Genomic DNA, 24934 nt, shown 5'->3' with positions numbered 1-24934 from the left:
GTTTTTGAATCACAGTCACATGCTTTCCATGTACCTTATATGGGTTTGGGAGAAAGGAGGAGGAGACATTATGAATAGAAAAAACACCCCTATAACTTGAAGAATATTATTCATTGCTTCATGTAAAACAGAGGTAGTTTAACATTTTAAAAGCCCTGAATACCAGTCATTGTAGACTGGGCTTTTCTCCTCTGAGCACCACCAGACCCTCCTCTAAATTCGTCTCTCACACCCCCATGTGAGACTGGGTGTGAGCATACGTCTAAAACAGTTAAGAAGGAGTGATTTTATGGCACGAGCATTTGTGTTTTAAGACGCAAAGTAGCCCACTACTTGATAGAAATCTTTTTCTACTCCCAAGGGCTAGCTTCCCCCATTTAAAAAAGGTGAAATTATGCAAATCCTGTGTAGTAACAACACAGAAAAAGTGGTGAATCTGGTGTAAATAGAAATTGTATTACTATACACAAGCAGCTTTCCTATAAAAATGCACATAATAAGAGTTATTTAAGTATTCTGTGTCATCAGGAAAATGAAAGACATAGCAAAGAAAGCAGATGAAGGCCAACAAGAGGAGTTCTCAAAATTTGGAGATGGGCAACCACCAAAGGAGATAAAGAAGGAAGGAAGTCAAGAACAACAAGACCAAAGAGTGGAACTCCAGGTTTGCCGGCTCCCTAGTTGATCAAGGGATGAGAACCAGATTCTAAAATTCAGTAGAAACCCAAAGCAAAAGTCTGTTTCTCCAAGACAGAAAACAAGCAGATGCTGCATGCTCTGGTTGCACTCACATCACAGCCTCGCTGTTACCAGTGTCTCTGTGAGTTGTTCTCAGCCACCCTTGGCCGAATCCCAGAATGTTTTACAAAAGCAGAAAGCAGCAAATTACAGATGAGCAGTCCTTTAGTTCGTCTCCATAAATAATATTACAGCTTGGTTTCGGGAAATCCAGATCGCTCAGAGATTAAACGTCCTGTGTGAGTTTTCCCAGCCCTGCATTCTGTGGTGACACTTAACACCTGTGCCACAACAGATAAGATACAAGTTATGATGCCTCATCAGATTCACTGATGAGAATGTCACCCATGTAAATTTAAACCCCCAAACTGAGCTCAGACCATACTCAGTTTAAATTATTGTTGTAGCCTAATTTATATTCCAGTTTTAGTGTATCATTTATCAAAATCAATTAATAAATGTTACATAAATGATTGTAATGCATTTGCATTCCTCGAGAAAGTACCTTTAGGAATCCTCTTGCTGCTTTTGAGAAGTGTAAGACTTGGCTTCTGATGCCTGTGTCAGTGGAAGACTACACAATCACATACATACTTGAAACAGTCGTGGTCTGACAACCCTGAGCTCCTGAAGGGGATTAGCATGGCTTGTAAATCCTTGTGATAATAGGCTAGTTCTTGTGTATTTTTGCTAATGGTTTGAAAACTGATGATCCATGAATGTTATATATGTGGGTACTCTCAATCAAAAGGTTACATTCTTTTATTCTGGATAACATCTTACTGTTTCACTGATGTCATTCAGATATATTGAGATTCAATGATTTTTTTGTACAAATTTTCTAGAAAAGCGATGCCAAAATAAAAGCTCAGGAGGAGGCTGACAAACGCAAGAAGGAACACGAGAGAATTATGTTACAGAATTTGCAGGAGAGATTAGAAAGAAAAAAGGTACTCCTTCTCTCTGTTTGGGGGGTTTGATTCTTTGTTTAAAACAATGTTGGGCACGTGATATCAAAACATGTTTTAGAAAATGACAAGTAAGTGATATGCTACCCTTGGTTGTTTTCCCTCTGTGCTCTCTTATCCAAGGATCTGACCCCTTCTCCCTACAATGATCTCCTCTTACTGATCATACGTCTCCCTCGTGGACCACTGATGACCATTACAGGGATATCTCTGTACAGCAAATCTCTGGGAACAAAGCTCCTTTGAACACAGTCACTCAGGTCATGGTAGGGGTTGGTGGAAGTTAGAGTTGTTTCTAAACTGGGCTGGAAATTTCAGCAACTGAGTGGGAAGAAGCAGAAGGTGGAGGCTTCCCTGAGAAGCCAAGGCGCAGGCTGTTTGTAAGGTAGGACCTCACTTTGTGCAACCCACGTGGCTTGTCTGGGAGCAGGGATGGCTCTGGACCAAGCAAGGTACTTCATGGCGTCTCTGTCAGGAGATCAGTCACCCTGAGGAGGCCAGAGAGCTGTAGCTCTCCTCACCTTCAAGAAAGAAGGGAACTCTTATCCCTCCTGCGTGTGCCCCTTCTAGTAACAAAACCTCTGATGGGTTTGCATTGTTGGGGTGCATTCTTTTCATTAACTCGGCTTCACTCGTGGTCTGTTGAGACTATAAATCGTGTTCACAAGTTCTAATTGGTTTGCAATAATATGTGCTTAGTCTACGTAATACACTTCCATGCCGGCAAAATCAGGAGTGAGAAGCCATTTGGATTTCTGTGTTAGGATAACAAGTACGCCCATCACTGCTCAGGGTGTTTTCTAGATGATCATGAAACTGGGCTTGAAGGAAGGCACCCAGGTGCCGGCCCAGGGTCTTGCGTCGGTTATATCTGTGGCGTTGGAGCGGTCACTGATATATATTGTCCGCTTCTGGAACATGGAAATAATCAACTTCTTCAGGACCAGTGTTTTGTTTTTAATCTGTTTTCATGTTTGAATTTTTATTTTCCTTTAAATAGAGAATTGAGGAAATTATGAAGCGGACAAGAAGGCCAGATTCAAATACCTCAAAGGTAGTCTGTGTGCTCCTGCCAGCAGTGCATACGAATTCCTGTTGCTTCACATTCTTGCCGACTTTTTCATTTTTGCCCATCTCTGGTGGTAATGAAATAACATATCACATTGGCATTTCCCTGATTATTAAAAAGGTTGAGCATGTTTTCATACCTTTAGTTAGCTTTCATGTTTTTTCTTGTGTGGAACGCTTGTTTAGGTCTTTTGCCCAAAACTTTCTGGCTGACTTGTCTATTCCTACTCATTGGTAGTTCTTTAAATGTTCTAGAAACTTCTCCTTTCTTGTATGTGTTGCAGATATCTTCTCCCAGTTTGTGGCTTGTCTTCTTGCTGTCTGCTGCTACATAGAAGTTCTTGATTTTCACATCGCTGAATTTATCAATATTTTTGGATGACTAATGGAGTCGGGTGCCTTATTGGCCATTTGGAGATTCACTTTGGTGAAGTGCCTTTTCAAGTCCTTTGCCCCTGTTTCCATTCGGTCACCTGCCTTTTTCCTATTGATCTGTAGGAGATTTTACCTGCTCTACTTCTGAGCCCTTTGGACATCTGTATTGCAGTTATTAGCCCTTGTGCAGTAGTTTGCCTCACACTCTCATAATGTCTTTTGAGAAACAGAAGCTTATTTTAATGAACTGAAATTTAGCAGTTTCTTTCCTTTATGGTTAGTGCTTTCAGGGTATGTCTCATAAGTATTTGTTTACCGCCACCCTTCCCTCCCTGGCCCCAGTGTCCTGTCTTTTGATGGTTTGCGTGCATCTAAGGTCTTTTGCCCCCAGATTCTGTGTTCTTTACCCTCTGAGCTACAAAACTCATATTTTGCCTATTTACAGTTGCCCAGTTGTGGTCACTCATACCATGAAAATTTAGAATAGAAATGTCATTCCTGAAAAGTGCTGGGAGTTGCCATCTCAAGGATCATTTAGCCCATTGGCCTGAGATGCCCTGCCTCAAGCAGCAGCCAGGAACTTTTTTAGCCAGGGCCCCACCTTGGCAGATCCCCCGTGCCAGCCCAAAGCTGTTGCCCCTTGGCTCCCACTCAGGGAAGTCTTTCATTCTTGAGTGGCTTTCCCGAGCTGCAAGACACGGGCCACCTGTCCTGTCCTCTGTAGATTCTGTGGGCCAAAGAGGTTAGATTTTTTTTTTTACCTTTTAACTGAAATGACAAAAATTAGCCATCAATCCAGGTGTGAAATCTGTCTTTTTAAATTAATTAATTAATTAATTTTTATTTTTGGCTGCATTAGGTCTTTGTTGCTTCACGCGGGCTCTAGTTGCAGCAAGCGGGGGCTACTCTTCGTTGCAGTGCGCAGGCTTCTCATTGCAGTGGCTCCAGGCACACAGGTTTCAGTAGTTGTGTCTCACGGGCTCTAGAGCGCAGGCTTAGGAGTTGTGGCGCACAGGCTTACTTGTTCCGCGGCATGTGGGATCTTCCCGGGCCAGGGCTTGAACCCATGTCCCCTGCATTGGCAGGTGGATTCTTAACCACTGCGCCACCAGGGAAGTCCTGAAACCTGTCTTCTTTGAAATAACTAAGTCAGGATGACTGAATATTAGATGTAATCATGACTTTCATTTTTCATGGTAGGCTACAGAAACATTCAGCAATGATGCATATGAGGAGGACGAGGCAGACGATGAGGACGAGTCAGAAAGTGACAGTGATTCCTTTGATGACATGCATCCATCAGGTTTGCTTGCCTTCTGAGTTCTGTTAGTCAGTAGAAGCTGGACTGTCTAGGCTCATCCAGAGGTTTCTCCACTTCTGAGCTGTGTGGATTTGAGCAAGTTACTCAACCTCTCTGTGTTCAGTTTTCCCGTCTGAAAAAGGAGAAGCTAATGTTGTTCTCTCCCTAGGGTGGGCATGAGATTGCAGTGAGATCGTGTAGTGCTAACAGTGCCTGACACATAGCAAACTCTCAATAAATATTAGCTGCTGCTACAGCTGTTACTGTGTTTCAGGTTGTGCCGAGAGACTGTAAACGGCAGCTCTCTCTCAGCTCAGTGTGAGGCTTACTAGCATCTCGCAGTTCAGGGCCTTGTGGCGCATTCATGACTGACCATAGGTAGAATGCCACTCCCCGCCTCACTGAGAGAAAATGAGAATCGTGTCGTGATATGAGCGCCCCTAAGGTGTCGTGTTGAGTCTCGCTCATTCCCTGGTGAATAGGAACCACTTAATGGCCACAGTAATGGCATTTGAGAAAACACGATTTGTTCACCCTTTATGGCGTAGCGGGTATCGAACACACAAGTCGGGCGCTCTGCTAGCTACTGGGGCCTCGAGGAACCACAGCCAGTGGGGAGCTAGACATGAACAGACCGTGGTGCTGCCACAAGCTGGTCACACTTAAAAGAAGTTTGGCCAGAATGCCACGAGAACGGAGCAGTAGGGGCAGCTGAGCTGTAGGCTCCACCTTAGGGCGTTGGAAAAGCTTGAGGTCAGAGGTGAGACTAAAATAAGAGGGTCATCAGGAGGAGGGGCGAGAAGCGCGGTGCCATCCTGCCCTCTGGCCGTCATTCTTTGCTGGCAAAGGGGAGAGGGCAAGTTCCTTAAAGGTGGCGCTTTGTGCTTTGAGGGCTGGCTGGGCTTGTGCCCTGGGCAGTAGTCCAGGCCATGGCTCCAGGAAGCGCCGCCATGAGACGGCTCCTGCCTTCAGGCAGGCTCCCTCCCGAGCCGGCAGGCACCTTGCTTATCTTGTTGTTGAAACTCCAGTTTTAATCTTCTTGCTCTTTTTTTTCTCTAGCTTTTATAAATGGCACAGAGTCATCCACAAAACCAAAAACACATTTTAAAAATGTGAAGAACACTCGCAAGCTGGTGTTTTTAGATGAGACTTGTAGCTACATCCGTAAAGAGACAAAAACACTTCTAAATTGTGACATGAAAACCTTCAGACAAAAAAGAGTGAAAGACCCTTTGAATCAGACAAAGAGTGCCAGGTGAGTCCCTAGGTGAGTTCATCGGAATACACTTGGAAGGGTTATGATTGGCATTCTCAGAATGATGCATGAGATGATTGACTGAGCTCTTAGTTTATACCAAACACTGTGTCAAGCACTCGACTCATAGAAACAAACTAATCCCCACAGCAGCCTTGCTTAGTGAGGATGAGCGTCCCTACTTTTACAGGCGAGGAAGCTCAGGCGAGCAGAGATTATCGGCCTTATTTGCCCAGCATCCCACCATTCAAGGGCAGAGCCCAAATTCAAGCCCAGATACACCTGACTCCAGACCGGGCCTTTATTCATGCTGGTTAGTGTTGTCTCATACAGTCCGGGAGGGGACATTGATAGAGTGACTGCAGTATACCAGGCGTTTCAACTATCTTAATTCTCATTGCGACTCTGAGTTTGATACTAAAGTCCTCACTGTACATATGGGAAACTGAGGGTCAGAGGTTAGGTCAGAAGAACAGGGCCAGATTCCTGGAAAGGAGGGCTCCTTGGGCGATGGCCTGAAAAGACATTAACCTGCAAGGCCTGTGGAAACAATGTGCTAAGAGACTCAGTGATGGCGTGGAAAGAGCAGTGGAGCTGGTAAACCCACATGAGTCCTCACTCTGCCTTACTGGCCGTGTCCTGGATCTGCTCGCAGTAGGGACAGCGTCCCTAGAGCCCTGCATGCGCAGCTGCTTCTGGTCCCCTCAGCGTTCCCATGGAGCCCTAGGACCTGGGAGGACACAATTTGGAAACCAGTGTGTTCTGTGATCTCCAGGGTCCCTTCCATCCGGCCTTCCCATTCTGTGATTCTGAAAGTTTATTTATGTCCAAGGCATTTCTTAGAATTAAATAATAAAGCTTCTTTCAGGCAAAGCCTTGGTTTGGGGATAATCCGGATTATAACCAAAGTATCTCTTTCCAGATCCTTCACCAAAAGAACAGCCAACCGAGCAGCCAAAACCGGAAAGGCAGAAACCAGCAACACCGTGGGACCTTCCAGGAGCTTACATTCAGAGGTACAGGATTGGGTCTGTGACAAGATTATCGACCTCACAAGCGAGGTAGAACCACCCAGGTCCGGTATCCCTCCTGATAGCCGAAAACACCATCTGAAAGGTCCCATGACATCCTGCCTAAGTCACCAGCCGCCTATAGACAACAAGAAAACAAGCAAATCTGTTTCCGCTCTACCGGGTAAGGCCTCATCCCATCTTCACTTCATTTGAAAGGTAGTTGACCTTGAACCCTCCTGTGTTTCCAGCTGTTCCAGGGTTGTCTTGGTGAGGGAGAAGACAGTGGTTGGTCTAAAACTAGGTTGATGTAGAAGAGCCCTGCATTAAGTTAGTTTTGAGAGGGTAAATGACTTGATTCTAATTTTTATGGCCTGCATTTCCTGCCAGATATACAAAGTGGGGTTCATTTCAAACCCCAGACCCCTCAGGTTCCTCTGCGCTCCTGCTCCACTGGCTGCTCTACAGCACACACATCATCATTCAGGGCAGAGGGTTAGTGAGTTTTTTGGAATTAGTCTCTCAACTTGTGTTTCCAAAACCAAAACTTCTTTCCTTGAGAAGCTCTCTTTGAAATTGAGAGGAGCTTGGGCCCATTTGGGGGTTGGGGAACGTTTATAAGAGCACCAGTGTGTCAGCAACTCGAGGGGCGCTACTTGAGGGTCCCAGGCGCACCTCAGAGCGGAGCCAGGGCCCACTTGGTGTGGAACCAGCATTTTCTCTACTAACCTTCTTTCTTTTCTTTCTCCCTCTGGTCAGATATGTAAACCTCATCCAGCCTGGAAGAGAAGCCATTCTCCACTCTGGATTTTGACCTCCAGGCACACCTCTCAAAATTTCTCCACCTCCTACTTGAACCTGGCAAAGAAAATGACTCTTAAAAAAAAACAAAAACAAAAACAAAAACGGGAAACATCAAAACGTCATCTTAACATATCAGAAGATGCTCATATCATCTTGACTCTTGCCCACAAGCAAGGGTTCTGAGTAAAGAGTCGTTTTGTTTTCCTGTAAAAATCTTCATGTCTCTCGTTCTTGTGTTTTCCTGCCAACACGTTTGAGTGTGTATCAAGGGTGTCTTTATAAAATGCTAACTCTTGAGTTTCTAAGAGAATCTCTACCAGAGGAATAGTTTTTTCTCAGTATATATTTGAAATCTTAATCATGTTTACTCCATTTAACAATTAATTTACCAATAAAAACTCACCTTTGATCTTGTAGAGAACGTGACGGCTTATTTGAGGGCCTCGAGGTTCCTCACAAGAGCTTTGTTTGGATTGTTCTTAACGTACAAATACAGAAGGTTGCAAAATATGAAATCACATTTTACCGCTATGTACGTATATTTCTAACTCTGCCATAGTCTGCCGGCCCCATACACAGGCACTGATACCCCCAAATACTGGGAGCCCTAGAAGGCGTGATCTTTAGCATCTTGTCAGTGTTTCATTTTGAAGTACATACTGCGGTTCATCTATAAAAACATGTTATTGTGTACATAAGGCAGTATTTGGCTGTTGTCTGATGGGGTATGTTTAACTCCTCTAAATGTTTACTGTGTATAATCTTCTTCTGCTTGTGCTCTCCAGGCCTGCCCTTCAGTATACACTCAGGCTTGAGATGTGGAATCAAAATTTGCTTGCCTTTCTCTAGCGGCTGGCTGCGAGTGAGTAGTGTTATTCTTCGGTCCCCTTGATAGGCACAGAGACATACACGGTGTACACGCACACATGTGTACACGCACACACGTGTGTACAGGATATATGTTTCCTGAAATCCATTGAATCCTGCTTAAACCATTGACTAAACTTGAATTCAAATTAGTGGTCCTAATGCTAATGAGTTTTCTGGTGAATCACAAATAGTTTGAAGCAGGCCTGTGTTCTTTGTAGCCACCAGTCTTCGATTAGTAAAAGGAAGTAGTTATTCTTTCTGATTCCCTAGTTCTTTGCTATTCAGAGTACTCTATCTTTGTTATAGAATAGAGCTTGGTGCCTTAGATTTAAAAACTTTTTATACCCTAGCTCTTTTATACAAAAGGCAGAGACAGTCATCTTAACAGATGTGATTCTGATATTTTTCTGTACAGATTTCACGTGTCGAAACACTGTTACGCCTTCATATAAATGTGTGTGTTCTATGCAATAAACTTTGCAGGTAAAGCAAGTTTTCTTCTTATTTTAATAATAAAAAATGTACTGGTGGTGGTATAAAGGTGACACCAGTTGTTAACCAAGCTATGAACACAGGCAACCGGTATGTTCGATAAGTAATCAGATCCTCTGATGCCCGTCTGCAGTCACTTGGTGATTTGGTGGCGTTCCACCGTGGGACATTAAGATGTGAATTTTGAACTCTGGTCTTCTTCCTGCTCCCATTTCAGTGCTTGTTAACTCTTCCCTGTGACGGCTGTGACTTGAGGCCAGTGATTAAAGTATCTTTCTTTCTGCTGTGGTAAAATTCACGTAAGTGGCATTTAGTACATTTACAATGTACAACCATCACCGCTATCTAGTTCCAGAATGTTTTCATTATCCTAAAAAGAAATCCAGTACCCTTTAAGCAGTCACTCCCCGTTCCCTCTCCCACAGCCCTTTTTTTTTTTTATAAATTTATTTATTTATTATTTTTGGCTGCGTTGGGTCTTCGTTGCTGTGTGCGGGCTTTCTCTAGTTGCAGCGAGCGGGGGCTACTCTTTGTTGTGGTGCACGGGCTTCTCATTGCGGTGGATTCCCTTGTTGCGGAGCACGGGCTCCAGGCGCGCGGGCTTCAGGAGTTGTGGCTCGCGGGCTCTAAAGAGCAGGCTCAGTAGTTGTGGGGCACGGGCTTAGTTGCTCTGCGGCATGTGGGATCTTCCCGGACCAGGGCTCAAACCCTTGTCCCCTGCATTGGCAGGCGGATTCCCAACCACTAGCGCCACCGGGACAGCCACAGCCCTTTTAAACATCACATTTGGTGCTGGCTGCGCATGAGGCAAACACATTTGCTTTTGAAAGTCCGAGCGTGCACTCGGGCAGTAATTGTGCTCTGTTAACATGCGCATCCCTTCATGACATCACTGTTACGGTGTGTGGCCAAACCAGTGTTTTGATCTGCCCGTACATGTTTAGTTTCTAATCTGGAAACATGTTCCACTGCACTAGGTTTTGTGTTTGATAAGGTGAGGTCCTTGTTTATCCCCGATCTTTGGCACCTGGTGCTTTGAGAACAGTGGCAGCCATTCCCCACTTGGCATTCAGTACCGGGCCATCCACTGGGGCTGTTGAACCAGGACGTTCCCTGGTGCGCAGACAACCTGAAGTACGGTCAGAGCACCCTGCTGACAGCCCTGAGGTGATGGACGCTGACCCGGCCTCCGTACTTGCCGTAGGCCGAGGGCAGGCCCCTGGCTTCTCCCGGTGGATTCTGCAGATGATAGCGCATTTCCCACACCCGTGTCATCCGCGCCCCCCACTGCCCCCGTGTGCAGTGAAGCTCTTCAATAGCTCCAATCCCCGGCAACCAGAAAAACGCGGTGAGAACGCTAGAAAGGATGCTGGACAGGAGGTCTGAGGGCCCGAATTCCTGCCGAGGGGGCTGCAAGCCCTCCAAGCAACTGCGCCCGTCATGGCCCCTCTGAGCCGTTGCTGTCTGGTGAGCGGGTTGGGGGCCTGCGCTAGGATCTCGGAGGGCCCTCAGTTCTCAGGAGTCGCTAACTCACTGGCGAGAGCTAGAGGGTCGCAAGGTGGGCGTAGAACCGCAACAGCAGCTGGTGCCAAGACGCACAGCCCGGAGGCAGACTGCCCGGCCTGTCCTGTCAGGGCTCAGTCTGATCCCTGCACGCCCTGCAGGCCTGGTCAGTCGAAGCAGGTCCCAGAAAGGCCGCCTTGCCCTCGGTCTCCCTCCCCACCAATCCAGTTCCAGTGTTTCCAGATGGGCTCGTCTCATAATTTCCCAAACAACTGTGTTGTAATAACCGTAGTTATGTTTACACATTCTATGTGCCAGGTACTTTATAGGTATCATTTTAAACCCTCACAACAACCCTGTAAGCTCCCTTGGGAAGCAGAGGGTCGCCATCCCAACTCCCTACCCCACACCTGCTTCCTTGGTGCCAGGCTCGCTCGCTCGCTCTCCCTCCCTCCCTCTCCTCTCTCCCTCACACACACACACACACACACACACACACACACACACACACACAGACACACATCTATTCCCCCTTCATAGAAATGCTCACGGTTTCCTACAGACAGGTTTTGACTCCTTAGCCCCAAAGGGGTTCTGTCCTTTGATTAGCCCGGGCGTGAGGCTCCTCAAAGACGAGGCCCTCTCCTCCTGCCTCAGCCTTTATCTGAAGTATCCTGGGGACCCTTCCACCTGAGGAGTCTGCAGCAGACACCCATGTCACTGGGCACCCAACGCCATCCTGAAACGACCACGTGGCGTGGACGGCTTGGGCACCCGAAGAAGAACCTGTGCCTCGTGGGTGTGGCTGTGATCTGCAAGCTACCTCCACCTCTGCCCACACCGTCCCCACGCCCCCCACCCCTGAGATACAGGGGCCCCAGTGAGCATCCTCCCAAATGAGCGGCAGCCTCGAGGGGGTGCCTTCCTCCGACGGTGGAGGAGCGGCAGTTGTTGAAGGCACAGCGGTGTTCGCCACAGCTCAGGGCTCCGGGGCGGGGGCGGGGGGGCGGGGCACAGGGAAAGGGCAGCCAACAAAATAGGGACGGGATGACTTCTCGATGACAAACTTCAGCTGCAGTTCCCTTCCCGCCTCCAGCCCCCTGGCCAGAGGAAGTCAGTGTGCTCTTATTTTAAGGGATATGAACATCCGGGAAATGTTATTTTGGGTCAGAACGGGGTTTTCTGTTACTGTTTTTAACTGGATCCAAGTGCTGTTACAGGTTGGTTTTATCTTGTAATTCGTGTGGTTGCGCTCAACCGCACTGAACTGAGCACGTCCTCGAAGGAAGGAAAAGTTAGCTGTTCAGGTTTCTGGACCAGCAGTATCACCTCGGAACAATTGCACCGGACGGAATTAGAAGTCGGGAGGCAAGTTATTTATATGCTGCTTTATTTCTGAAAGGATACACTGAACTGTCAGATGATCATAGCTAATGACAAAATGTAGAAATGAGGCATCGGCTTCTCTAACCACTCCTACAAGAATGTTAATATGCACTGTCGTTACATGTGTACTCTTGATACCGTCTCATTATACTATGTAATATAACAATGTAGCTAGAATACAGTAAGTAGGTGATCCTGCATCTCCGGTAAGCGCTACGTGGAAATCCGGTTCTGCCCGCGGGGACAGTGGCCTCCGCACGCCCCCAGAGAGCCAGCTAAGCTCTTGAGGAACAGTCCTCAGAATCCCAAGAGAAGGGACTTGGCGGGCCTGCTTATTAACACACGGACACAGAGCAGACGAGTACTATGTTACAAGGGATTCCACTTGTCACTGTTGGGAATGTCATATCCGTGCCAATGACAGTCCTAGCGCCTGCTCACCTGCCCCTCTCGAGTCTCACGGTTACTTCTGTAGGATGACTTTCAAAACTGCAGGAACGTCTGAGGGGGCTAAGATACTTCCATGCAAGTCTCCAAACCCAATAAGCTATGTTGCTATTAATTAAAACGAAAATATTGTTAATTAAAAAAAGATAAAGGACAGCTGGGTTAGTTTTGTTAAGCTTCCAGAAGTATTCGCTGTGATGACGTTCTTCTGAAACAGGCTTGTTTGTTTTCTCAGATCTGCCTACGCCTTCCAAGTCACCTGCACGTTCCGTGTTTGAAAGTAGGAACGCTCAGAAAACACGCCACACGGGGAAGTCAAACGTTAGTACAGGGGAAAAGGTCAGGTGAGAATTACAGCTAAATTCAAATGTTAATTTTCTGGAAGTCCGTGTTAGTCATTTGAAAGCACAAAAGAACAGAAGGAAGGTTTTGATGAGGAAGTTAAACCATGCATTTCGCTAAGTTCTTTCTGCTCACAGAACAGGGTGAGCAGCCGAGTTGGAGCAGCCGCTGCAACTCTGATGTGTCGTGTGACCGACACGGTGGGTCCCAGCTGAGCCACAAGAGGCATGTCAGTGGGGGGCTTTATCTCTTAGGCTTCTTGCTCACGTCACTAAGCAGCTACATGGTCAGCACTTTTCTGCTCTATGATAAACATGCAGAAGAGTCAATCTAGCTAAGTGTTCCTTTGCTAATTGCAGCTATGGAGAAACTGACTTTGCTGCAGGGTTGCTTTTTGCTAAATCCTAATAATGATCACTGTGTGCCCTTACTTGAGTAATAACTGTAAAATGGGAGGAAAGACAGAAGGAGCAACCCTGAAGAGGTGAAAGGCCGCTCTCGCCCTATGGGTGGTGCCGGGCAGAGGGCGAGGACACGAGGAACAAGACTCAAATTCCATTTTACAGGACAGGAGCCCCTGTCACTTTACAGCTTTTTGGCACAGTCGGGGCAATACACTTGCTCCTGATGGAAAACAAAGCGCTTGTTGGCCAGATTCATGGAGCATTTTTTGCAGTGGAAGCAGTAGTCGTGCCAGGATTGTCCTTCATAGGCCACCACACTGGAGCCTTTACCAAACCCTGTGGAGGAAACAAAAGCAAACAAAAGCGACAGCTGAGTGGACACAGGTGGCAGCCAGGCCGCCGCCTTGCCCATTCACGGAGCCGACAAGCACGCGGGCAGCGTCTGCCCGGCGCCCGGCCCCCCACTCCACCGCGCACCGTCCCCCGCGCCGCCGGGACCTGAGAAGATGCCAGAGCTCAGTCGAGGGCCCCCTTGCTCTCCAGAACCCACATCCCCTGCCACCGCCATCGCCCTGTGACTGATGCGCACCGACCTCCCAGCACAACCAGTTTCTTTGATTTAGGTCAGGGCCATGGCATCAAAGTGGCCACCAGGAGGCAAACTTGGGCTGTTTGTGGGGTGTGCACTTACCGGGCCTCGAGGAGCTGCTAAGCTTCGATTTTTTCTATAAAGAACCACCACCCACGAGGGACAAGTCCTCTCTCCACCCGGATGCCTGCCCCGGAGGTTGGCGCTGGGAAACAGGGTGAGAGGCAAGCGTTTCCCGTGGCACACTGGGGGCTTCCTAGCTTTAGAGACTGGGTGGCTCACTCTTGACACAGTCCTTTTCCCTGAGGATGGCAAAAGTCTTCTCAAATGTACATTTCAAGGCTCCCCGGGAGATGGGAAAATTGGAGGCGGGGGAGAGGGCCCAGGGCACGTGGACCGCGGCCGCGAGATGAGGAATGAAGTGATTAGCTCGGCTCCTGATCGCAAAAAAAACTGCCCACTGGCACCTCTGAGCTAGCCTTCCGCTATGGGGTGTTCTCATCCCAGCTTCTCGCTCTCCGGCCTCCCCCACCTCCCCTCCCCTCCCCTCCCCCACCCCAGCCCACCCCGCTCCTCTCCCCCCACCCCTACCCCCCCGCCCCCAGCATCCCCGCGCAGTGCCTGCCCGTGGCCGTGGGTCTCAGGCTCGTGATCTCCGGCAGCAGCGTTAGTTAGTCGGCAGTCGTCAGAAGTGTTCTGTGTTGCAAAGGCTAACCTGGCCTGGGGGAGAATCCAAACTATTTGGGGGCCTTCGGGACCACAGTGGCACGGGGAGAGGGCATTCTTTGGGGCCTTTGTGGATGAAACCGACGACGTAGGAAAATGAGAGATGGTTACCATGCGCAAAACCTAGCCTGGCAGACTTAGCAAGGACTCTTTAGCCTACCAGTGATGGGGTTCTTGCATCCAGCACACTTCTTGGCCACAAAGTTCTTGTAGCAATCCACGCAGTAATACTGGTCCTCCACAGCGGTGAAACGCTGCCCAGCCAGCTTCTTAGAGCAGGTAACACACACAAAGCACTCGGCATGCCAGGGCTGATCCTGGTAAGTGATTCCTCCAGATGTGATGGCCTAGACCAGGGAGTGTAGCACCGGATTCAGATTCAACAACCATTTTGTTGAGTGCCTACTACGTGCCAGGCACTGTGCTGGGCGCTCTGGTCTACAATATCTCATTGAATCGCCACAACGGCCATGGGAGGCAGGCGCTATTATTATCCCCCAGTTACAGATGAAGACACTGAGGTTCAGAGAAGGCAGGCCCCTGTGCGAGGTTACTACACAGCAACTGGGGGGAGGAGGCTTGAGGCCGGCCTCCAGGGCCGGTGTGCCCACGGACAGCCTGCCTTGGCCTGGGCGCGGCTTTCTACTACCACAGTCTCATCATCTGTAAAACGAGAATAATAATTCCTACGTCACAGGGCTGTCGTGAGGATGGAATGGGATAGTGTGTGTGCAAGTGCTCTGCAAACTGTCAAACGCCTCTAGAAGCAACGGTCAGCGCAGAACTCCCTTGACACGTACCTTGTTGCACTTCACGCAGTGCTTGGCAAACTTGGCCTCGTGGCAAGTCACGCAGTAGAAGTCCTCCCCTTTAGGGAAGAAGCTTCCCGTCCCGATGACTTGCTTGCAGTTGCTGCAGGTGAAGCAGTCTTTGTGCCAGACGGTGCCCTTGTACTCCACGTTCTGATCTCCTGCGGGGGGGAAGAGACGGGGTAGCCCCACTGACAGTGCTCTGCAGGGGGCTGCATCCGCTGGCGCCGTCCTGGGCCCTCCAGAGGGGAGGAAATGCAGGCCCTGCAGTTCTTGGCCTCACGCTTCCAGTCACCTACCCGCAGGGGCTTCTCTACCGCGTCCTCCTGTGGTCATGCCAACCCAGACTCTGTCAGGGAGGGGACCCCGGCTGTAGTGATTTAGGGTCAGATGCCTGAATCCCTGCCCCCCCACCCCCATGGCCTTTGTGGACTCCGAGATTCAACGGGGGACTACGTGACCCGGAATTACACCCTGAGGAAGAAGCATGCTTCGATCACTTACTATCCCAAGTGAGAAAGCGCTACATACTTTTCACTTCCTTCTCTTGCCACAGACAGTTCTCTCCAGTGTTCTTTAGTTGCCGTGTGTGCGTGTGTGCGAGCATATATGTGTACACATATATACGTGTATATATATATGCGTGCATATATACGCTGAACTCCAGCCGCGGCTCCCAGCAGCACCAGCCCCATCACCGCAAGCAACCCCACGCCACGTCTGCCCCCAGGGCCTCCTCCCTGGCTGCCCCGGGGCTGAGTGCGGCCGGTACCTGCCACGATCGGCTTGAAGCAGCCCTTGCACTTGGGGGAGTCCTCCCGAGTGGTGCACTTGTTGCACAGGATCTTGTTGTCCTTGGCCACGAAGGTCTCATTGGCCAAGGAGCGGAGGCACTTGGCGCAGCGGAAGCAGGTGTCGTGCCAGTAGCGGTTCTTGTAGTGCACCTCCTGGGAACCAAGCAGGGGGCCGGACGCCGTGAGCGGGGCGTCCCGTCAAGACGACATGGTCCCTCACACCAGAGCCCGAGCGGAAGGGCCGGTGCCCCGTCCAGGTCCACCCTTAGCCCCGCCCGCCCCCACGGCCGCTACCTTGGAGTCGGCGCCAATGGGCTTGCGGCACTCCACGCACGTGTTGGCGCAGAACTTGTCGAAGCACTTGAGGCAGCAGTGGTGGCCGTCCTTCTGCACGTACTTCTTTCCCTGCAGGTTGTCCCTGCAGTAGTGGCAGTCGAATTTCTCAGCCATGGTGCCCACCTTGTAGCTGGAGGGACCTGCGGGGGACGAGCAGGTGGGACAAATGACCAACGGGAAGGCTGGAGCGTGGCCCGAGGGGCTCTGGGGAGGCCACCACGGGACCCAGGCGACAGGCGCTTCACCGTGACTCCTGCGACGAAAGCGCCCCGCGGTGAGTCCCTGGGGCCCCGGGAGAGAGAGTCCTGCTGGGCTGCCTCACAGAGGACACTGGGGGAGGGAGACAGGGGTTCTGGCGGGCACGGGGCCCCAAGTGGTGGGGTGAGTGAGGGCAGGGCTGGGACGGGGCAGGCAGGAGAGCGGAGGCCGAGCCTACACCAAAGGACAAGGACACAGACGGCTCTCTGGGCCGAGTCTGCAGGCGGGCAGCCCAGCTGGCAGGGAGGGAGGTGCCCAGGCCCTCACTAGAGACCCAACCAGGAACCCCCGCCTACAACTTTCTCAGCGGGGAGAGCATCCTCCGGACGCCCAGCTGTCCTCCTACCTGCAAAATGCAGTTCATCTGAACAGAAACTTACTGCTGACTCTGGACCACGCTAGGCACGTAAGCAATGCTTATTAATTTATTTTAAATGGCCGCTTTTAAGTCTGCCAGGGCACTTTTTAATCCCTGAAAAGATCCTAAAGAATTATTTCCCAGATAGTTTACTGACTTTTGAGGCCCAAGCGATCAGGCAAGAGAGGACTTATTTAAAAGGCACTCTCGACGCATACCAGCCAGTTTTGTGAACTACCTGTCACGGTGACGTTCGGTTTTGTGATGCGCCAAAATCAAATCCCCCTTTGTTTAAGCAACTAAGGGTCAATACAGTCAATGAACTATACGACTTAGGACATTTGCAATTTTCAGGTATAATTTGGGGGGAAATGGTTAGCCAAGAACCCCTTCCATTGCCTTCATATAACTACTCCCTCCCACCCCACCCCACCCCACTCCCGCCCCCGGAATCACAGGCACTAAAGAGCACTCTGTTAATCCTGCCACCAAAGAGGTACCAAATGTGAGTTTCTATTAGCTCCCAACTTCTGTAAGCAGACGCTAATTTCGTCCTCTCCCCCTGAGAAAGAAGCTTACACGGGTGAATAGACAGCAATTATTTAATCCGCCCAGGAAACAGGAAAACAGAGGCTATTTCTCCAACTACCCACAGACGTTATTGTGCAAGTGAACACCCCAGCAGTAGTTGAGAGAAAGAAGGAGGGAAAAGAAACGAGCAGTCGCCCGGTACTCACCGCAGCTCTTCCACTAACTGGCCAGCCCTAGACTCCCACTTTGGGTCCCATTCCCAGTTTTTTTTGAATACAAACACATGTCCAAGTTGTTTGGATCCTGTTGCTGTAGGCAACCAAACAGCAGAGCGAGCTAAGGAAACCACACCCTGTGTCTGAGCACCGCCGGGGCTGGGCTAAGGCAGGGGACTCGCACTCAGACCAGCCTCCGACAAGGGCAGGTGAGCAGCGCCCCAGGCCCACCGGCTCTCCAGACACCTGACGACTGAAGCCAAGCAGTGACAGTCTTGTGCGAAGACAGGTGCTTGGGACAGTCATGTCCCAGTTCAGAGACTTACTGTGACTAGAGAACGGTTCTTACCGGCACTTTTCCCCCAAAAGAGAACTGGGGTGTTCCCTTACATAACTGGGTTAGAAAGGAAAAGTGGAGACATGATGACACCAGGGTCCATCTCCTTGAACTACGCACTGTTTACTTAAGGCAGCTTTTAAACTGTCTTTAGCCAGCCCCCGTGTACACCGGAAAGGGCGCCTGTCACAGGGATAGAATGTTGAAAATCACTCTCCTTAATTCATTCTTGCTGGCCTTTCACATGTCACATAAAATCCTTGTCTTATTAGCTCTTCCATATTGAAACTGTGCACTCAGCGAAGATTTACTTTCTTGTTTAGAGCTGTGTAGAGAAACCAAATAAATCTCCGGTAACAGTAAGTGCCAGGAAATGCAATTATCAGTGGGTCCTAAATGTCATTTGGCAGGAAGTCAGAATTTGTAAGATTAGACAGCGCTGGCTTCCTGTGTGGCTAGAGACTATCTTCTTGGACCACATTTGAAAATCCCTCCTTCTCTCTTACCAAAGTCTCTATTTAGAGTAAGTCTGAACCCAACTCATTTTAATATCACTCTCTCTCTCTCTTTTTTTTTTTTTTTTTTGCCGTACGCGGGCCTCTCACTGTTGTGGCCTCTCCCGTTGCGGAGCTGTACAGGCTCCGGGCGCCGGACGCGCAGGCTCAGCGGCCATGGCTCACGGGCTTAGTTGCTCCGCGGCACGTGGGATCTTCCCGGACCGGGGCACGAACCCGTGTCCCCTGCATCGGCCGGCGGGCCCTCAACCACTGTGCCACCAGGGAAGCCCCAATATCACTCTCTTTTGATGTCATTCAAAGAAGAAATGGATTCTAAATATTTCTGTACTAGAGTACCATACAGAGACCCACCTAAGGGATGGTTCTGTCTCATGGTATTTCTGAATCCTAGCTTTATGGTAAAAATACAGGTACTTACGTCATACAAAAAAACAAACTACCAGAAGACACAGTGGATTCCATTTAGAGCTTTTGGAGAGAAGGAAAACCGCTGTGGTTTCATACTACCAGAGAGATCTTACCTGCCAAGCCTTTCCCGCCTTAAAACCACATACTTTCAAACTACTATTCTACCAATGCCAAGTTCTTCATTGGTTATTTTTATCGTTCTAGAACACGACTCGCCCAAGAGTTTCTAGGCATCCACACGATGAACTAATCCATGGCTTAGCAATGAACATGGCAGAACCAGAGAGTGTTGAAAATGGAGTCACCGAATCTGTTCACCACTTTATCACACCTACAGTGCAGGGTCGTAAAACCAAGCAGAAGGGAAATTCAGTGAACACCACTACGGAAAGCCCCACCACTTGGTGTTTTTGAGTCCCAGCTGTAGGCATTATTATTTTTTCTTTCTTCAGTATGAAAAGCCCAGGGTCATCTCATATTCCCCGCCAATGTGTACTTAAACCCAGAGAGTGTGTATCCAGATGAGTGACAGATTTCAAAGGGCACACCCTTTAGAACAGCTTTCCACAGCTGCCTCCAGCCTCTTTCATGTGTGTGCGAACACTTACTTGTCAAGATAAAATAGGCACTTCTAGGAATGCAGGCTTTATTGCCTAAGAAGTAAACAGGCTGGAAATACTTAAAGCATGTTAACAATGTCAATGTCAAATTCATGAACTTTAGTACCTTTTTGCAATAAACCCAGTAAGTGGAACTTTGGGCAACGGGAATGAGCTTACCTTGTGGTTTTCTAACCTTATGATTATTTGGTCCAAAACTATTTCAAACCTTCACACAGTGTACTTAGGAAGAAGCTGGAGTACTACATTCCTGCTGATGAGATAGTTACCACATCAGACCTCTGCATAAAATATCGACAGTGTGCAGAAGAGCAAAATATTTCGTTACTACTTATCCTCTAAGAGATTAACAAGTCTAAGAAAACGGCTTATAGATGACGACGCTGACAGGTTCCTAAAAGACAGCAAATACCCTGATTCGTGGGCTGTACCAAGTGAGCCACAGTTAAGCACTGACTTCACGAGGAGAGAGAAGCTCTACGCTTCCCCTTCTTTCCCCTTGTTAGAAATAAAAGAATAGAGAAAAAAATGAAGGTGGCATTTTTACCTCCTCTTTGGGGCTCTCTTTAATCTTAGTGAATGACATAGACTTAGGTGAGGTGTATCTCCTAGGGAACAATTTTTTACCCCCTTAGCATTTCTAAGTTCATGAAATACAAAACCTTTTAACCTCCCCAAACTTCCAGATCCGTTTGCCTTGACCTATTGCTGTTATCTGGGAAAGGGCGTCATCAATCGTGAGATGAAACACTGGATACATACCAGTAGGACACTACTTCCCTTCCTGCCTTTGTCCAGGACACGTTTGCCCCAGGGAAGCTCTCTGACTAATCTTTTTTTTTTTTTTTTTTTTTTGTGGTACGCGGGCCTCTCACTGTTGTGGCCTCTCCCGTTGCGGAGCACAGGCTCCGGACGCGCAGGTTCAGCGGCCATGGCTCACGGGCCCAGCCGCTCCGCGGCACGTGGGATCTTTCCGGACCGGGGCACGAACCCGTGTCCCCTGCATCGGCAGGCGGACTCTCAACCACTGCGCCACCAGGGAAGCCCCTGACTAATCATTTTATAACAAAGATTTCCGTTTTAGAAAATCAGGGGGCAGCGCCTGTGACCCTAAGGTGCTGATGTCTAACTGACAGTCCTTTATAAGACTTAGCCGGTTGGAATGCAGTTGGAAATGTGTCAAATTTTAGGTATTTATTCCAAGATGGTAGCCTGATTTTCTTGCTATGCCTGCTTCAAAAGACACATCATTCTTCACTTAATAAACAAGCTTCCTCTTTCAGAAGATTCCTGAAGTACATCCAACATTCTAAGAGGGGCCTATATAAACCTCAGTATCTCAATAAAAAGTTTTGGCTTCCGATTTACTCATGTACACATACAAGAAATATAACACTGCAACATCTGGTTTTTCTTGTTTGTTTTTTTGATTTTTACTATAAACCTCATTAGAGAAGATCCAATTTGTATCTAATAATCTTGTTTCTGCTTTATATGTATTCTCTCGTGGATTTCTTGCTAATCTTCATTTTTCCCCTCCTGCCCAAGTGGCTCAAAATAAGAATACTTAGGGAAGAAGTGAGTATTATTACTAGGTAGCATTTTTCTCACTATGTGCTTTCCCTGAGTGGTATAATGTACAGTATAAACAGTGAACAGCAACTCAAATGGGAAAAAGTGCAGGTTATTTCTGGTCTGTTAATGGCTAAGTGCAACATACCAGGACGTTAGTCACTCCACGTATGAGAACATTCAACACACGGAACGAAGCCTTCGCTGATGAAAGGGAGGCTCGCGCAGCAGTCGCGCCTGCGCACCTGGAGGCGCCGCCCCACGTGGGGGATAAACACCTGCACAGCTGCGACAGGGAGGGGCTCACGAGTCACTGAAAAGTGGGCTTTCAGAGGATTTCACAGAAAATCGGAAAGTGGTTTTTCCCTTACAAACGGACCAGGTAACAGTTCCGTGTTATTAGCGACTTCGCCGGTACGCTGCGTTTAGGAAAACCCCCGCCAACTCTCCTTTGGCTTTTGCTGGTCACAGGTAACCCGGTTTAGATGACACCCGGGATCAGGAGGGCTGCACAGAGATGATCAAACGAAACATTACGTGCCCCTGAACTTAGCCCGGGCAGATCCTATCCCAGAGCCACTCTGTCCTGACACAGGGCTTTTCTGAACGTCGCACACAACACGTGCGGCACGTTCTGCCTCTCGCACCGTAGAGAAAGGGCTTCTGACCTGGTAGCCAACACAACATGCGTTTTCAGCTTTTCTAGTTGTGGCACGGTAGCAGGTGGTCGTTTGGTGGTCATTAAAAGTACAAAACGTTCAGTTTCACCCTAGACCAAGGCTTCTGACTACCACTTCCCAGTTACTTCAGGAAGCCAGTCCACCGGGTCTGCTCCCCTCGCCCACCCATTCCCGTCACATCCCTGCCTGGAGAGGATGCTGGGTGACTTCCCTGCCCTCCCACCCACCCCATCCTCAACCTAAAAGGCCAAAGGGTAAAGGAATGAAATCTGCACAACTTTGCAGACGGTAAGTGTTCAATGACAAAAGGATCAATTCTTGTCCTCTCAAGTATGTGGATGGCCCCTGAAAATGGATTCTCATCCATCCAATTATCCGAGCCTCTATTGTGTCCACACAAAGTCCATTTCAGGGTACTGTGGGGCTTCCTTCTGTGAGCACTTCTTTCTCAACTGCTTTCATGGACCTACGAACCTAACGTAACGCAAGATGACAGTTCCTGATTTTAAAAATCATCTAGAAGGTGTCAGTAATTTGTCTAGTCACGGTTACAGCCTCCAGATTTACTATAAGAATAACGTCGGGATTTGGTGCACTTTAAAAACCAAGGTTGGGCGTGTTATAAATATGTCACCTTTGAGATACATTTCCCTATTCTGTCATTTGGTTAGTAAATAAAACGGGGAGTTAACGTGAGTTCAAGGTCCACTGGAACAACTGCTACAGCTGACTGTTGTCTACACCCAGAGAATATGTATGTTGGCCGATCACCACAATGTCAGGCGTGTGGTGCCATGTTTGTAAAATGGCTCCTGGGGGGTGGGGAGAAAAACAGACGGCTCTTGAACCCTTGGGAACAGGGAAGACATGGCACACTGATTCATGAAAGCAGTGCATTCCATCACAGCATATTCGTCTTAAAACAACGAAAGAGAAATTTCTCAAAGTATTTCCACTGTTTAAGTATTGACAGGCAAAAAAAAAAAAAAAAAAAAAATATATATATATATATATATATATATTACTGGCAAGCAGTTACAAGCTTTCAAAATCAATTTTTCCAAAAGACTGCCGCTGATAATCATAATAGTTTGCCCCTTAATCTGAAAGCTGGGCCAAAGTGCCTGGTTGCTAAGAAAGGGGACTGTTGCTTAGGCAGAGGGCAACGGAGCCACGGCGACATCGCTGGCTTCGCAGGAGAGAGTGGCAGCAGGCTGACTCCAGAGAACCGGGCTTTCTGGGGAAACTGGCGGTCCTTCAGTCCCTATCCCGGGGGAGTCTTGCCCATGGCCCAAGGGCTTCCTCGGTGTCAGGAAGAGTCTCACGGTAATGACGGTCTAGAAGTTCCGAACCTTTGCCCCTTTTTCGGATCAGAACAATTAATAACCTATGTGTCATATCAAAAGTATCACAGCAATTTCTTCAGGAAGGAAAGAGACGGCTCAGCAAAGGAGGAGATGTGGTTAAGTCAGTATGGACTTTCTTAGTTATAAGTCTTCCTCCTTCCAGCTCCATATTCGATTGACCTTTTCTAAACACTTTAAATTCGATTCATAGCACTGTCAGGATGAAGACTTGTATCTTATAAATAACAAAAAAATTCCTAAAACAACAAAGAAAACCTCCTTCCTCACACAATCTCTTTCAGCTTCATAAGATGTCCTGGAAAATGTACAATACAGTAGTATGTTTATACATTAAAATAAATAAGGCACTCAAACTGCTGATTTTACTTGAATAAGAATAATCTTTTGTCTTGGAAACAGCATTCGAAGAAGGCAAGGACAGAACAGAGACGAGCTACGATTTACTATTTATAGACAAGGCTAAAATCATTTCGTCGAAAAGTATCTTTTAGACAAATCATAAGATTCAGTGCCCAAATAAAACTGTGCTTCCTAGAAGATAAAGAATATGCAGCTTTTACCTGAGTGTCTATGGGAAGCCATGGCTTAGAGACCAAGTTCAGGAGCGGCACCTAGACCAGTCTTCCCTCAAGCCCAGCTCATAAGGCTGTGGCTCAGTTGTGAACATACATTTAAGGGGAAGCGGCTAACACAAAAATAACCAAGAGCAGATGGCCCACCCCTCCCCAGAGATCACAACCTTAATCCCACTAGAAAATTCTTAACCATTTTAGGTGATCCAAGGGAGAAGAATAGGACCCAGTAAAAATACCAAACACTACATATAAATACCTGTGGGGCTACTCAGCATCCAAATTAGCTCCAGAGCCAGAGAGGCCACATAGAAAGTGATCCCTGTACCGGAATAAAATTTGGACTCGGCCCTGGCATACCTTAACGCTGAGCCACCCTCATTAATCCACTTTATATGCCTAAAGAGCTTGCATTTGGTCCTTTGAAGAATTCATTTTTGTGCCGTTAATGATAAAAGTAACTATAAGAGACAGACTTGTGCTACCAGTGTAATTAAAAGGGATTAGACAGCATGAATATACAGATCAAGGCATTATCTCTGTCCTACTTGGTCTGCACCAGAGATCGGGAGAATACTGAAGACAGCAATCCTAGCCTCGTATCTCCTTAGCGTCAGAGCAGAGCAGGAGGGAGACACACACGCCCGCTATGAACACCAAGGAAGAGACATGGTCCCACAAACGGAATCTCTCGCTTTTCACTGTCAGGAACAATGAATGTAAAAATATGGACGAAAACATGGCGCCCTAACATGTTGTAACAGCTCAACAGGTCATCCACTGGCCGGAGGCTGGTCATCAGGATGGAGCTCTAGGAGGGGCCTGTGAGTCCCTCCCCAACCCCCGTCCGGATCCTTCTCTAGCCTCATCCCTGCCCCCCTCGCCCTCATGCCTTGCTGGCCCCTGCACCCTCCAGATACGCCCCACCTCAGGGTCCTGGCGGCCATCCCCTCAACATGGAGCCTCTCCCAGCTGCTCCTCTGCTTCCTTCGAGGCTTTGCTCCAAGTCACTTTCGCAGTGCCGTCTTCTTTGGCCACCCTGTTGCACATCGCAAACATGCTCCCCACCCCGGCTCTCCCTACCTCTTCCCCAATTTGTTCCCCGCGAAAACTCTATGTTGAAAAAATGAATTAAAAGACGTGGAAAGTGTTAATCAAGTCACATATGAAACGGAAACGTAGCCCCACCTGGAACCCAAAAGTGGCTTCAGCCATTGAACCTCAAGGAAAGGGGACGACCTGCGCTCCGGGTCAGGCCATGTCTCGTCTAGCGCATGTCACT

The 24934-nt window shown here is 48.4% G+C and overlaps 2 protein-coding genes across 7 annotated transcripts in view; one reads left to right on the top strand and one right to left on the bottom strand.

Moving 5' to 3' along the window:
- MAP7D3 (MAP7 domain containing 3) overlaps positions 1-10266 on the top strand; it is a 41626-nt gene extending 31360 nt beyond the window's left edge. The window contains 7 exon segments of the mRNA XM_065900268.1: positions 502-664; positions 1584-1688; positions 2707-2760; positions 4350-4452; positions 5509-5704; positions 6627-6898; positions 9875-10266. Coding sequence (XP_065756340.1) covers positions 502-664; positions 1584-1688; positions 2707-2760; positions 4350-4452; positions 5509-5704; positions 6627-6898; positions 9875-10266 — 1285 coding nt within the window.
- A 1492-nt stretch (positions 10267-11758) lies between these two features.
- Positions 11759-24934, bottom strand: part of FHL1 (four and a half LIM domains 1) — a 60792-nt gene continuing 47616 nt past the window's right edge. Inside the window, exons 1-7 of one of the 6 annotated variants that reach the window (XM_065901406.1) lie at positions 23641-23662; positions 16175-16356; positions 15859-16033; positions 15078-15247; positions 14438-14624; positions 13654-13853; positions 13215-13298 (exon numbers count right to left, since the gene is read on the bottom strand). In XM_065901406.1, the coding sequence (XP_065757478.1) occupies positions 13215-13298; positions 13654-13853; positions 14438-14624; positions 15078-15247; positions 15859-16033; positions 16175-16356; positions 23641-23662 (1020 nt within the window). Of the gene's footprint in view, positions 13299-13653; positions 13854-14437; positions 14625-15077; positions 15248-15858; positions 16034-16174; positions 16357-23640; positions 23728-23911; positions 23967-24934 lie in introns of those variants that run through there. The other 5 variants (XM_065901407.1, XM_065901411.1, XM_065901408.1 and 2 more) reach the window with 5 other exon arrangements.

This window comes from Phocoena phocoena, chromosome X (assembly GCF_963924675.1).
Source record: "Phocoena phocoena chromosome X, mPhoPho1.1, whole genome shotgun sequence".
NCBI classification, from domain to species: Eukaryota; Metazoa; Chordata; class Mammalia; order Artiodactyla; family Phocoenidae; genus Phocoena; species Phocoena phocoena.
The sequence above is the reverse complement of the archived record's forward strand: the minus strand, read 5'-3'. Positions and strand labels throughout refer to the sequence as shown.